This window comes from Plasmodium knowlesi (genome assembly GCF_000006355.2).
Source record: "Plasmodium knowlesi strain H genome assembly, chromosome: 11".
NCBI lineage: Eukaryota > Apicomplexa > Aconoidasida > Haemosporida > Plasmodiidae > Plasmodium > Plasmodium knowlesi.
The window spans coordinates 693142-706355 of NC_011912.2; the positions used below are offsets into that span (position 1 = coordinate 693142).

Here is a 13214-nt window from a genome sequence, read left to right on the forward strand (position 1 = left end):
TACCTTTTGACGCACGCCTCACTTCCACACCTTCCTTATGAATGCAAAAAGTCGTCTTGAAAATTCAAATTGGGTCTTCATAAAAGAGGAAAAAGTTAATATACAACGATGTAGTTCCTTAATAGTTTCACCAGTTCGTCTTTTCGCGCACACTTTTAGCCTTCCCTTTGGTCCCCCCCCCGAAATCGCATCGAAGGAAATTATATTAACCCTCGAAACGGATTATAATAGGAAAGGCCTCCCTCATATATGTAGGAAAGGGTAACTAAAAGGTGAAACAAATTGGGTTCCAGCATAGGGTGTTAAGTGTTCCTTCCTGTTTGGTCACACGGGAGATTTCAGTGTACGTGCGCGTGCATAAAAGGAGTATGTTTCCACTGCATGCATAAGGATGTATAGGGGAAGACCGCCACGTGGGACCATAATAAAAAAAGGAAAGGAAAAAAAAAAAAAAAAAAAAAAAAGAAAGAAAAATGCTCACCTGGGGATGAACAATCTACATTCATAGGCAATTAGTACTTATAGTCGCGTTCCCATTTTGTCAAATCCCCAGGGAGAGCAATCACGCGGTGATTTCTTCTCTGACAAGGAAAAAAAAAATTGGACTGTTCGCAGCATCCCTTAAAAAGGGCTTCATATTTTTTAAGAAAAAAATGTTGGAAAAGAAGAAAATTCACCTGCTAAAAAAAAAAAAAAAATTAAAACAAGTACACAATTTTGACACGGAAAATTTTTGAGTGTAAAATTTTCATAGTCAAGTTGACAAATTAAAAATGACCCTTCTGGGAAATACAAACAAAGATTCTCTGTTCTTCCCAGCCGCTATACACAAATGTGTGCTCGCACATGGAGAAAAATGTGTCCATGTTCGTTTCACATTTTTTAAGGGCGCATACTGTGTGTACTCCTTTGTTCGCCTTAAAGTGGACGGTGTGAAGGTTAAACGGGAAGGTAACCAAAGAGCAATTTGGCGGGACGTGGCAGCACATTCGACTCCTCCTGTACAGTCGCATATCATTTCCAGTAGCTCAAAGTGTAGTTTTCGACGTGCTTTAGGTCCAAATGCTTCTACTCATCTGCAAACCATGGCCACAAAATGGGAACTCAAAAAAACCGAGAGAGTCCCCATGGACAAGAAGTCGTAACGAATTGTACTACGCCACTATAGATGGTAACACAATCAGTGGTGGAAGAAAAAAAAAAAAAAAAAAAAACTACTCTTATGAAGGCAACATATGCCACATTATTATGAAGTAAAAAAAAAGGGGCACAAAAGAAGGTCCACCTTTGCATAACAAACTGAGCTTCCAAATGGGAAAAAATTAAAAGATTCGTATTTGGTTTTATTCTCTGGAAAATGCGCACAAGTCATGTATACAAACAAAGGATGTGTGTGCCTTTTTCTTTTTTATCATCATGTTTTGATGTTCATTTCTTTTCCTTTTTCAGTATACTTAATTTTCTTTAAAGAGGAAAATTTTTTATTAATTTTTAAACAAATTTATCAGACGGCAAAAAAAAAAAAAAAAAAAAAAAAAAAAAAAAATAGCCTTATAAAAAAGGCGTTGTAATATGTGTACACAAAAAATTATGGCTTAAAAATGCAATAGCAACCAAATTATCATATTTGAATTAAAAAAAAAAAAAAAAAAAAAAGGAAATTAACAACGTGGCTAATTTAATACTATTGATACATAAACATATTATATTTTACTAAACCGTATTTTTGCATGATTCTTTACATGTCCAAATTATGAATTTTCGAGAAGAGTGTTTAGTGCCAGGGTTTCATTCCAATCGGCATTTATTAAGGCATTCTGCAGAGGAAAAAAAAAAAAAAAATAAAAATAAAATATATATATATATATATATATATATATATATATATATATATATATAAAAGGAAAAAAAGAAAAAGAAATAAAGAGGGGGGAGGGGGGGAAAGTACTGAGAAACTTTCTCCACAAGTTACATATATTCTTTATCGCGTTGCACAAGACAAGTATTTTGCGTAATTTCTTGTGTGTACGATCATGGCTGCACATTTGGCAAAAAGGAGCCGTATGCATGCACGTGCTTGTGCACTCTTAGGGACCTTCGCCTGGTCCTCCGTAAATCCCATTTCGGTGATCTTCTTAATCTGAACGGGGTGAAAAAAAAAAAAAAAAAAAAAAAAAAAATGAAATATCCTATATTTATCTCCCTCAACGTATTAAAAGGTTCGACTCAAAATGGCATCTCCTATTCTGCTGTTGCGTAATTACAATGACTTCTCTTGGCTCGAGTTTTGGGCCCGTGGCAAAAGTCTTCGTCCACACACTGAATGGGGAAAACGGGGAAAAAAAAAAAAATAAATAAAAGAATTCGTAATAAAACACCACTCGTTGAGGAAGAAATAACCATAAGAGAGATACACTCTGCAGATGCACCTCCTCCCCAAAAGGGGTTATCAAAATGGTGTGTGTGTGTGTGCATTTTTCTTGTGCTAAGAACCTGGCTGTTTTTAAAAATAGGGAATAGTTCTCTTTGTACATTTTTGCTACTTCTGCGTCTTGGGGGTCATCTACAGAAAAAGAAAACGGGAAATTCACACAGGAAGGAAATAAAATTTTATATGCACAATCGCAGTGCGTATATGTATCTGATTCGCCGTACAAATATATCCTTCATTTTGTAAACTCTAACATGGTTTGAAATTTCCGCACACAAAAAAAGAAGAATATTCCCCTGCTTTAAATGCTCAAAAATCGGGACTTCCGTGCGGACAAATGCTTTATATACATATGCCTACAGAATATCTGTAGCAAACGCTCACCTGGTTGCGGATCCGACAACAACGCTTGAATAGACAAAAGTGCAGTTCTAATCGTCAGCGCGGGACTCCATTCATTTTTTAAAACGTCCAAGCAGATTGCCCCCGTTTGGCTTGAAATGTTGGGGTGCCATATTTTGGTATTGAATTTTATCTACAGGGAAGGGAAGAGAATGCAACTGCAAATGTAGGAAGGCACAAATAGAAGAGGTTCATATACACACGATCCTGCACAGATGAACTTGTCCAATAGCTCTCTACTTCACTTGATTTTTGATAACACTACGGGGGGTGTGCTCACCTTGGGTGGATTATACGGGTAATCATTAGGTATAGTTATGTCTAAGATAAAATGCCCATCTTCATAGGGCGTCCCCGATGGGCCCTTGATAAAACCAACCCACTCTGAAATATTGGAGTCCTTCACGTGGGCATCTATTTCTTGCACATTTTCATTTTCAATGTCTTTTAGCTCCTAATAAGGTTTACGTATGGGGAAGGAATGGGAGAAAGTCCTCATGTATGATTATTTTTTTTTTGATCTTTTTTTGTACCTTCCTAAGGTACAAGAATGTTGGTGTCATTTTGTAGAAGGGATCCCAGACACGTATACTCTCCCGAGGGTGTACTCAAATAATAACTCACAGGTGGGTCTCCATGCAGGAAAACGAATGGGGTGAATTTCCGCACAGTCCCCAAGAACCCCACTTGTGCTCATAGTTGCACTCTCCCAATTTATCAATTACCTTCTGCAGACGGAGTAACTCCTTTGAACTTCTCGTTGTGGAATTCATTTTGTTTCTCTTGATCTATTTGAATGTATGTCTGTGAGTATATATGCCCAAAATAAAAACACGAGAACAAAGTACGTGTTGGCGTTTTATTTTTTATTTTTAATGAACAAAAAATGGGGAGATGGTTATAGAATTGCCAATGTGTATACAACTACGCGGGTATATATATACACACGCTGTGGTAGTAATATCCAAAAGGTGATGGATATGTAGGAAGGGGGGGGGGTAAAAAAAAAAAAAAAAAAAAAAAAAAAAAAAAAAAAAAACGGTATGATGGTGTTTCACTTTTTACGTACTATATTTTCGTTTTCTACTTCGTACAGTTTGCGCAATCAGTGTTTATTATGCGCGTGTACGTATGAACGCGTGAGGCGAGGCATTTGGAAAGCGTTGGGAAGTATATTTACACGTTAATGTATGTGCGTATACATGTGCGTGTAAATATGTGTACATATTTTCACCAGTTTCCTCCTGCGTGCGTTCTATCAACCACGGGGAAAGGAACAAAGTGAGAAAAAAAATTACACGGACGGAAACGAAACGGAAAACAGGATTTCATGCATGCATATGCACATAATTTTGGTAAAGGCCAAATGGGTAAATTTACGGAGAATGGGAAGGAGCAATGCCAAAAGGGAAGGGGTGAGAAGGACAGCGAAGCAAAACGGGACAGCAAAAGTGGTACAGACAAAGTGTACAAAGAGAAGGAATTTGTGAAAGAATGGGAAACGAGTGAATTGGGGAAAAAAAAAAAAAAAAAAAAAAAAATCGGAAGGAGGACTGGACCACAACTGTGTGGGTAAAAAAATGGCCCGAGGGGGGAAATGACGAGTAGAAAAAATAACGCAAATGAAGCTGCAAATAAAAATGGCGCAGAAAATGGCCAACGGAATGGCCACAAATCAGGGGCAAGGATGTTTCACAGAAATGTGTATTTCTAAAACGCGTACGCTGCGGAATCGCTTTTTTTTTTTTTTTTTTTTTTTTTTTTCCAATTCACCAATTCAGTGCCATCACAAGGGTGTATATATGCACAATTCGCTAGCAGTACCGCTGTGTTATTTATTTTATTTTATTTTTTTTTTTGTAAAAACAATTACGCTATATTATTTCCTCTTGATTGATGGGGGGAAATGAAAAAAAAATAACGACCCGCTGAATTGTGGCAAAGCGAAAGAAACAAAATAGCAATAGAACCTTCTTAAATGGAAAAAAGTAAAAATAATTCATATACATACTAACGTACGTATGATTCTTTTTTGCACATTTAAGTGTATATGTATATCTTTCCCCTTTTTGTGTCGCACTCTTCAATCCAACCCTATATGTGCGCAAAGGACATACGGACAAGCAACTAAAATAGACCTCTGGCACATTAAACAAATACAACATTTAGGAGTTGTCCACATAAACATATAGAGTGATGACATGCTAAAAGGATGAAGTGGAGAAGAAGGACTACACTTCCCATTTAATACATAAGGCATGTGTGAGGGGAAAAAAAAAAGTATTCAGCCATATGGTCTATATCTGTATACTATGCTGCGTTTAAATATCCAGGAGGAAAATTACTTTCAAGGGGAGTTGTTAAGTTACCGTTATTATACCATGGAGTGTTCCCGCTTCTACTGACTTAGTTTCTCGTTCAGGAAAAACTAATTCATACGGCAATTTTTTTGTGTATCTTGTATTTCGTTCATCACTATGTGTGTGATAAAAACAGTGGAGACAAATGAACCTTCCTTCTCGTCACCTTGTCGTGTAGGCATAAAAAATGAGATTCCGCAGATGGGTGTTACATTTGCGGATTTGTTTAACAGAAAAAAAAAAAAAAATGTCGTAGACGTGGTCGAAGATTATGCATTTGTGTATTATCCTGAACTGAGGTTGATTCTCCGCTGTTCCTTTTTCCCCATACAGGGGTAAAGCAAAAAGGGAGACAAAACAACTTCGATCGTAGTTACGGCCCACACGAAATTTCTGGCGTTCATGGAGGTCTTTCCTTTTGAACAAAACAGAAAGAAATATACATGTATATATATATATATATATGTACATATATATATTCACCATATTATGTGTCATTTTTGTGGGAGAAAAATGCATTCACTGTTGACCACTTGTAACAGGTCAATTAAAAAACAACATCCTCCTCTGGCAAAAAACTGTTGCCTGGATACCCTTCTCCAATGCGACATTTGTTCTTTTCCCCAACGGGGGGAGGAGGGAAGTAAATTCTGTTCGCACATCAATCCCTAGTTATGCAAAAAAAAAAAAAAAAAATGGAAAAATAAAATTGCCCCACTTTTTCATGAACAGATGGAAATTTTCTCAATTTTTGAGCAAACTTCTTTTTTGTAAGGTCTACTAAAAAATGGGAATGGTGCCATTATACATATTAGCAAATATAGCGTTACAAATTTGGTAAGAAAAAATTCTCACTTTTTTTTTTTTTTTTTTTTTTTATTTATTTACGACTGTGTTGCAAATGGGGAAGAAGCATCCTAAAAATTCCCCCCTGTGCATTTTCTCATTATGACGGTGGAGGGACTGCATAAATGTCGCGCGAGAGGCACCCAGTTAATTATATATGCAGCTTTACTCCGTATGTGGGTGCCCCGTCGTTTGCCCCAACATGCGACTGTAAGAAAGCTACGGCATATTTGTACACTGGCCGCATGTAAATTTGCATACTCACTTATGTTCAGAACTTCGTAAAACTTCTTACTAATTGTATACAATTTTTTTTTACCTTAGAAAAAGGAGTAATTAAAAAATACCACACTTGAGCGGAGAAACCGATTGTTTGCGAATTGTAAGAACGAAAAATCATTACGACGCAACCTTCAAGTAACTACTTTGCCTACGCAGGGTATGCGCACCTGATCAGTCATACACCTACATATAAGCATAAGTACAAGCGTATATATATGGGAGTATATATAGGCGTACATAGAGTGTACCTACAAATATGCCTTGGCATATCCACTCCTTGCAAACATGTAACCAAGGAAGATAAATTTGAAAATTCGACGGACTCACGGAGCTCCCATTTTTTCGAAAATATTGCCGCGACATCCCTCTTTATAGCTTAAACGACATCACTGGAATTTGTGACCTACTTATATTAGAGGCACATTCATCCGATTGATCATTATTTTAGAGCAGCAGGGCGAACCTTTGCTGGAAAAAGGAAACAAGGAATGTTTGTATGTAGCTAGTCCCGCACAGAGCAGGGAGAAAAAATAACACAAAAAGTAAGACCTCACCAAGGAAAACAGATCGAAGTGCATTTAAACTACTCAATCCAAGACGAATCAACGAACACGTGCACCAGGAAGGAGAGTCGCACACGTAGAAACCGTTCGACGAAACACAGCTATCTCAAAATAAATGAGTAACACACCCATATATAACGCATAAGGGAATATAATGGGAGATTATTTAAAAACGGGATCGGTCAACTATGATTTAGAAATATTAAAAAAGAAACCCGAAAAGAAGTTATCGCTTGACAAGCAAAATTTGTATCTGCAAGGATATGGTAGACAGTGGGGTGAGAAACTGGTCTACAGTGTTGGATTGGCCTACGGTACAGGTACGCCTCCAAAAGTATGGTGCAAGGGGTTATTATATTTTATATCGTTCGCTCTGCTTAAATGGCTAATCCGAACGAACTCCCGTGGAGCATCACCCTTTGTGCCAGTTTGCATACCGGAGAGTGTTTAAACTAAGGGCTGTTCGTAGCTGCAACAAAAAAAGCGGGGAACCCAATGCAATGCTTGGAACCTTTTTTTGATACGTTAAAAGGCTCTAAAATAGTACCTCCCCCTGTACTGTACACTATACTCATTCACGCATTTACTCATTCACCCATTTACTCATTCACGCATTTACTCATTCACGCATTTACTCATTCACGCATTTACTCATTCACGCATTTACTCATTCACGCATTTACTCATTCACGCATTTACTCATTCACGCATTCACCATTTACACCATCTTACAGGCCTTCTTCTAGGTGGGGGTTGCGGGTTAATCAGTGGAGTGTTGAAGGGAGGGAAAACGAGGAAGCTCTTTGTGAACTCCGTTTTGAATTCCACTTCAGTGATAGGGCCGAGCGTCGCCAACCAAATGGCCTCAATAACCATGATTTTCTACGCCCTAAATAATATGGTAAAATTATTCACAAAGAATGATGAAGTGTACAATTCTTCCATAGCAGGATTCCTCGCGGGAAGCATATATAAAAGTGCTTCCAGTTATAAAATGATGGGTGCTTATTCTGTGATGTCGTCTGCTGTTTTTTCGTTTATTGATTATGGCTTTAAAAGAGGCTACATTTAGTGAGCGCCATGGACAGGCGTGCAGCTGCCTGAACTCAGTTGTGATGGCAATCCTGTGATGACACGCGTGCGTGTCTCGTGGTTGGGGGGGGGGGGTATCTTCTGGGCGGAAAATCAGGTTTTGCAAAATGAACTCCACATTTCGCATTATTCTCGTTTTTTAATTTTTTCTGGTTTTTGTAGTTTCACCCCCCACACACAGACACCGTTCACACAAATGAAATTTATGCTACCCACCTTAAACCGGTGTATATTTATCAGCGCAACAGAATATTCAATTATGCCGTTGTCCACACGCGAACAACATTGACCCTTTTGTATGCATCCCTTAATATGAACTTTTACAGGAAGTCGCTCCTTATTTGTAAACCCAGCAGTGGTTGTATACACTGCTTCCCGCATTCACTTTTCTTTTTTTTTAAACATAGAAAATATTCCCCAGTGTGCTACACACACAAAATGCATTTGTCTTATATGTTCATATGACTGCCTCACCATTTTGTTAACTCCCTAATTAATTTTTTTTTTTTTTTTTTTTTTTTTCTTTTTTACTTATGTGTCCCATCATTTTATTTTTACCCAATCAGTTCTGTTCATTTTGCCTTCCTGTTACAACTTTTTCTTTTTTTTTTTTTTACAGTATGACTAACAATACATTTTAAATTGTAAAGAAAAAAAATACAATTCTTTATTTTTCGATTTATCAGATATAGAGGGGGACGCTCAACAGAAAAGGAACTTTTCCCACTGTTTTTTTTTTTTTTTTTTTTTCTGTCCAATGGGGAGAGGTGTGTACTGACATAGCAAGCACACGATAAACGACTTTTTTTTTTTTTTTTTTTTTTTTTTTTTTTTTTTCCTGTTAATCTTGTTACGCGCAGATTGCGCGTTACCCCATGTGGGAATTTTTCCTTGTGCTGTTTTTCCCGTGCTTCCATTGTAGAGAGACTTGCACTAAAAAAAAAAAAAAATGCGGAAAATTTATGTAAACCCAAATTTGCAAAATGGCATTTCGTCCTTTTGCATTTTAAAGGAGATAACACATGTATGCCGATTTGTTGTTCATACAATTTTTTTTTTTTTTTTTTTTTTTTTTTCTTCTTCCCATTGAGTGACAAAAGGTACACATCAGCTGTGCGAGTAGGAAAAAGTATAACAATCTAGGGTGAAGTTACACGAGGTTAGTTGAGGCATCACCGAGCGAAGCAAAATAAAAACCCTAAGCGAAAGCGAGAAGGGCACAATTGCTAATGAAGTGTCCTTGGGGGAACTGTGCTCGGGTGCCCTCCAGAAAGGGCTTGCCTCCTGGTCCCCCTTGAAAGAGGGAAAGGCATGCCCCCAAATGTACCAGTGTCATATGCAATGCGTTAGGAAGTACGGATTGGTGCGTATGGATTTACAAGAAATACACTACTTGGTGTGTTTCGCTTGTATATACATGTATGTATGTTTTTATTTATTTATTTATTTATTTTTTTTGTGCAACTTCGCATCTCTAGAGTTTATAGTCACCCTTGTGGGCACACCTTCGTTTTACTTTATCACTACGTTAACTTTACCCCCCCTCCTTTTTTTTTCTTTTTTTTTTTTTTTATTTTTCCTTTCTTTTTCCCCTTGGAAAAATTTTGATTTTTCCCTACTCCATGCGCCACTTATCTATGTTGAACCTTCTTTTTTGAACAACCCGCCAAATTGTTTAAATAGCCCTCCTTGTGTAAGATCCCGAGTAAATATACCTACCCACTGCGTGTACCATTAGGCAGGTGTTATTGATGCACACCGAGAGGTTGTCGCGTTGTACCTGGGGCGAGGCTGGCCGACGGAACTGTACCATCTGCGTCGGATCAAGTCACCCCTAGGTTTTCCACAGAATCACCAAACCGACAAACTGCCAAACGGTCACCCCCCATAGCCGCACACGGTTACTATGCCAGGTGTCGAAACGACTGGCCACCGAAAATCAGAAGAATCAGTTTGGGCACGCGAGTTTAAGGAGACCTACTTAAGTGCCCTAAGGGCAAAAGGAGGTGCGATAAAAAACGCAGGTTATCCTGCAAATAATTATAAGTCTAGCCAACAGAAGAATGAAAAAATGAAGAACCCAATCAGTGCGACAGATGTTCAAGTGGGGGAAAACAACCCTCCAGAAGAAGACAATCAAAAAAGTCTGCATGAAAAAAAGAAAATTTTTTTCGAAGTTTACAAAAAGTACTATTTCATCGAAATGACGGAGTATCACAAAAGCAGGGAAAACTGCACCAACAACTTTATTAATTTCCTCGAAAGGATAAGTGAAAAAATGGCGGAGGCACTAAAGCATGGCTCCTACAATATTAACAACTTGAATAGGTTCTTCAAAGAATTCATCAAAAATGATACGAGCTATTATAATAGAAGTGTTTCTATGGGGGATAGCACTCGGGTGAATAATTTAAACCAAAGTTTTTTAAACATTCAAAATGAGGAATTGGCAAACGGGGAGTCTGCAAATATTGTCCACGTGCAAGGGGAGAATCCCCTGAACAGCCAATCGAATGGTTCTGTAGGTGATTTGAAGAAGAAAAAGGAAAACGCAGCTTCGACAACTGTGAATGAGGGGAAGACAAAGGGGAAGAAGAACAACAAAATGGACTATGCAGAGGAAAAGAAGAAGAAAGGGTCGAAGAGGGAAGAAGAAATTGCAGGTAACGCCCAGGAAGAAAATGCAGCAGATACACCCTTCCTAACAAAAAACAACGGGAAGAATGCCTCAAGCAAAATAAACGAAATTGCTGATAATGTCATCGATGTGAACGCAGACATGTGCAACCTCAATCAGAACATTATAGACGATTGGGTGCAATACGGATTCATGAATTACAGAAAAATTATGAACAGCATGAAAATAAGTTGCGATGTGATAGACAGTAAAATAAATCAAAAAATGTTAAACATATTAAAAGATAGCTATCTGAAAGAACAAGAAAATTTAATAGATGCAATGAAGAAAAAAAAGAATGACTTTCTAAAACAAGTAGAGCTCTGTAAAATTTATTGGAAATATTTCGAAAATAGTTATTCAAATTCCGAGAAAATTAGATCAGATGGAATTAAAGATAGCAAGAAGATAAAATGCTCTTGGCTATGTCAAAGGAAATACATAAAAAATGTCAAGGATTTACTAAAAATACAAAATGAATACTTAGACATTATTAATTCCAGTGTGAAAATCTTCTTCCAGTTGATCGAATGGAAAAAAAACTCAATTAGGGATATCCTCTGTTCATATATTCTCCTATATAAAAGCTTTTTAAATTTTTATTTAAACAATATGAATATATTATATGATTCCATTTTACTTGAAAAGAACATAGATGCAGTTCAGTTCCAGAATCTATCATCCGTAAGCATGATTGATGATCAGGATTTAATAAAACAGGTTACTCCCTTTCATCTTATCGACAATTGCGATGGCATTCCTCAGTTAAACAAGGCACTAAGCTTAATAAAATCTTCTATAATTTTTTATAATCAAGAAATTAATGTCAAATCGATACTTTGTATTTTCAGTTCTAGGATCAAGGGATACCTTACCAGTGTGGGTTTCTTTAACAAGTGCGTAGAAGGTATAATTGTTATCACATGGGACAAGTTTATTCACTTTTTTGCCGATGTGGAGGATGCTACTCCGCAATGGTCCTACTATATGGAAGACATTGAGTTTAAGCTAGTCAAATGTAAAACGGATACTAAAGGTAGCACACTAGATACGGATAAGAGGGAATCTGACGGGGTTACTGATTCGCCGGAGGGGGAAGTCGAGCAGAGCGCTACAGCTAATGTGACGGTCACCACTCAGAGTAATCAACAACAAAGTAACAATTCGAAAGAAACAAAAGGTAAGAAAGGAAAAGAAAAATCCAGCGGGAAAGACACATCGTCTGCGCTCTCAGGAAAAGATGCACCAGGAGCAGCTTTCCCAAATACTGTCTCCTCCACCAAAAATGAAAATCCTGACATAGATGTAAACACCTCGAGGAGAGAATTTCTGGAGAACTCTTCCACTACCCAATCTAGCATTAATGAAGAAAATGATGTAGAAATTCAAATGAGAGATAAAAAAAAAACGCTACTCATCAGTGGATGGTCCTTCACCTTCAAATGCTCAACCATATATCTAACAAATGTCTGCTACGAATTGTTAAGTAATCATCTGTGCTCCGAATATTTTGAGGACGAAAATTCCTTTGCAAATTTCTCCAACATTATTGCCAATGGAGAGGTAAAAAATGATCTCCAGTTTATCGATCAAATGGCTTCCTTTTACAATACCTACATGGAAGGAATGTCTGATGATACAAAGGATAAGGTCATCCTTAAAAACAAACCTGTCAAAACGAAGAATGAAAATTTCGCCAGGGAGCGTATGTCGGTGTCGGATCGGGATGACCTGGTTGATTCCCCCGAAGGGAGGTCACCGAGCAAGGCCAACAACATGGACGATCAAAAAAAAAAAAAAAAAAATTCTCATCCGGAAAATCTGCTTTACGCATTTAACAAGAAGAAAAATGAACTATTGAAAAATGTTAAAATAGGTGATCAAGAAAATGGAACTACAGGACAGCGGCACGCAGAGGACGTGGACGACCAAACCGACGCAGAAGCGAAAAATAAGGACAAAATTTTGGACAGCAAAAAAAAAAAGTCACAGAAGGTCAACAAGCTCAGGGAAGGAGAAGGAACAAAATAAGTGAAAAGGGGGGGCGGGGCGAGTTGTGCTGAGGAAATATGTCAACCTCATGGGCGCATGGACCCTGATTGGTAAACCAAGCGAAAGAAGAAATGATGGAGAATCATCCCTCATAAGAATGTCAATCCGAGAAGTAACATCAACATGGTAATTTCACTTCCCCTGGTGGACGTTAATAATTATCGCTAGCTAAAATATGTGAAATGTTTTAATCGCAGTTGTGCAGGGCGCTCCAATCAGAAGGATCATTTTTGATATATTTTTTTTTTTTTTTTTTTACACTTGTTGCGATTTTTGCAGTTAAGGGGGATGCGATGATTTTCGGAAGTGTCCAGTTTCCTTCCATACTGCACACCATCTCCCGCCAATTCACCACCTCAGTTTTAACGTTAACTCTTTTTTTTTTTTTTTTTAATATGTCAAATGGGTAATCAGCGCATAACATATATGAGTACTCATCTACGCATAGTAAGCTAACGAGGGATAAAAAGATTACCGAAGTTTTTTCAAAACAGAGATTGTGATCGTGT

General features: G+C 37.6%; 3 protein-coding genes across 3 annotated transcripts; 2 read left to right on the forward strand and 1 right to left on the reverse strand.

The window, feature by feature from the left end:
* Window positions 1-1751: 1751 nt before the first annotated feature.
* PKNH_1115200 (ubiquitin-conjugating enzyme E2, putative) lies at window positions 1752-3606 on the reverse strand (the record flags this gene model as incomplete). Its single annotated transcript, XM_002261293.1, has 7 exons — window positions 1752-1817; window positions 2096-2140; window positions 2265-2319; window positions 2494-2563; window positions 2816-2966; window positions 3114-3287; window positions 3559-3606. 7 exons carry the CDS (start codon window positions 3604-3606, stop codon window positions 1752-1754), a joined length of 609 nt encoding a protein of 202 aa, XP_002261329.1.
* A 3432-nt stretch (window positions 3607-7038) lies between these two features.
* PKNH_1115300 (mitochondrial import inner membrane translocase subunit TIM23, putative) lies at window positions 7039-7956 on the forward strand (the record flags this gene model as incomplete). Its single annotated transcript, XM_002261294.1, has 2 exons — window positions 7039-7204; window positions 7619-7956. 2 exons carry the CDS (start codon window positions 7039-7041, stop codon window positions 7954-7956), a joined length of 504 nt encoding a protein of 167 aa, XP_002261330.1.
* Window positions 7957-9882: 1926 nt separating this feature from the next.
* On the forward strand, window positions 9883-12684 carry PKNH_1115400 (conserved Plasmodium protein, unknown function; the record flags this gene model as incomplete). Its single annotated transcript, XM_002261295.1, has 1 exon — window positions 9883-12684. One exon carries the CDS (start codon window positions 9883-9885, stop codon window positions 12682-12684), a length of 2802 nt encoding a protein of 933 aa, XP_002261331.1.
* Between the last annotated feature and the right edge of the window lie 530 nt (window positions 12685-13214).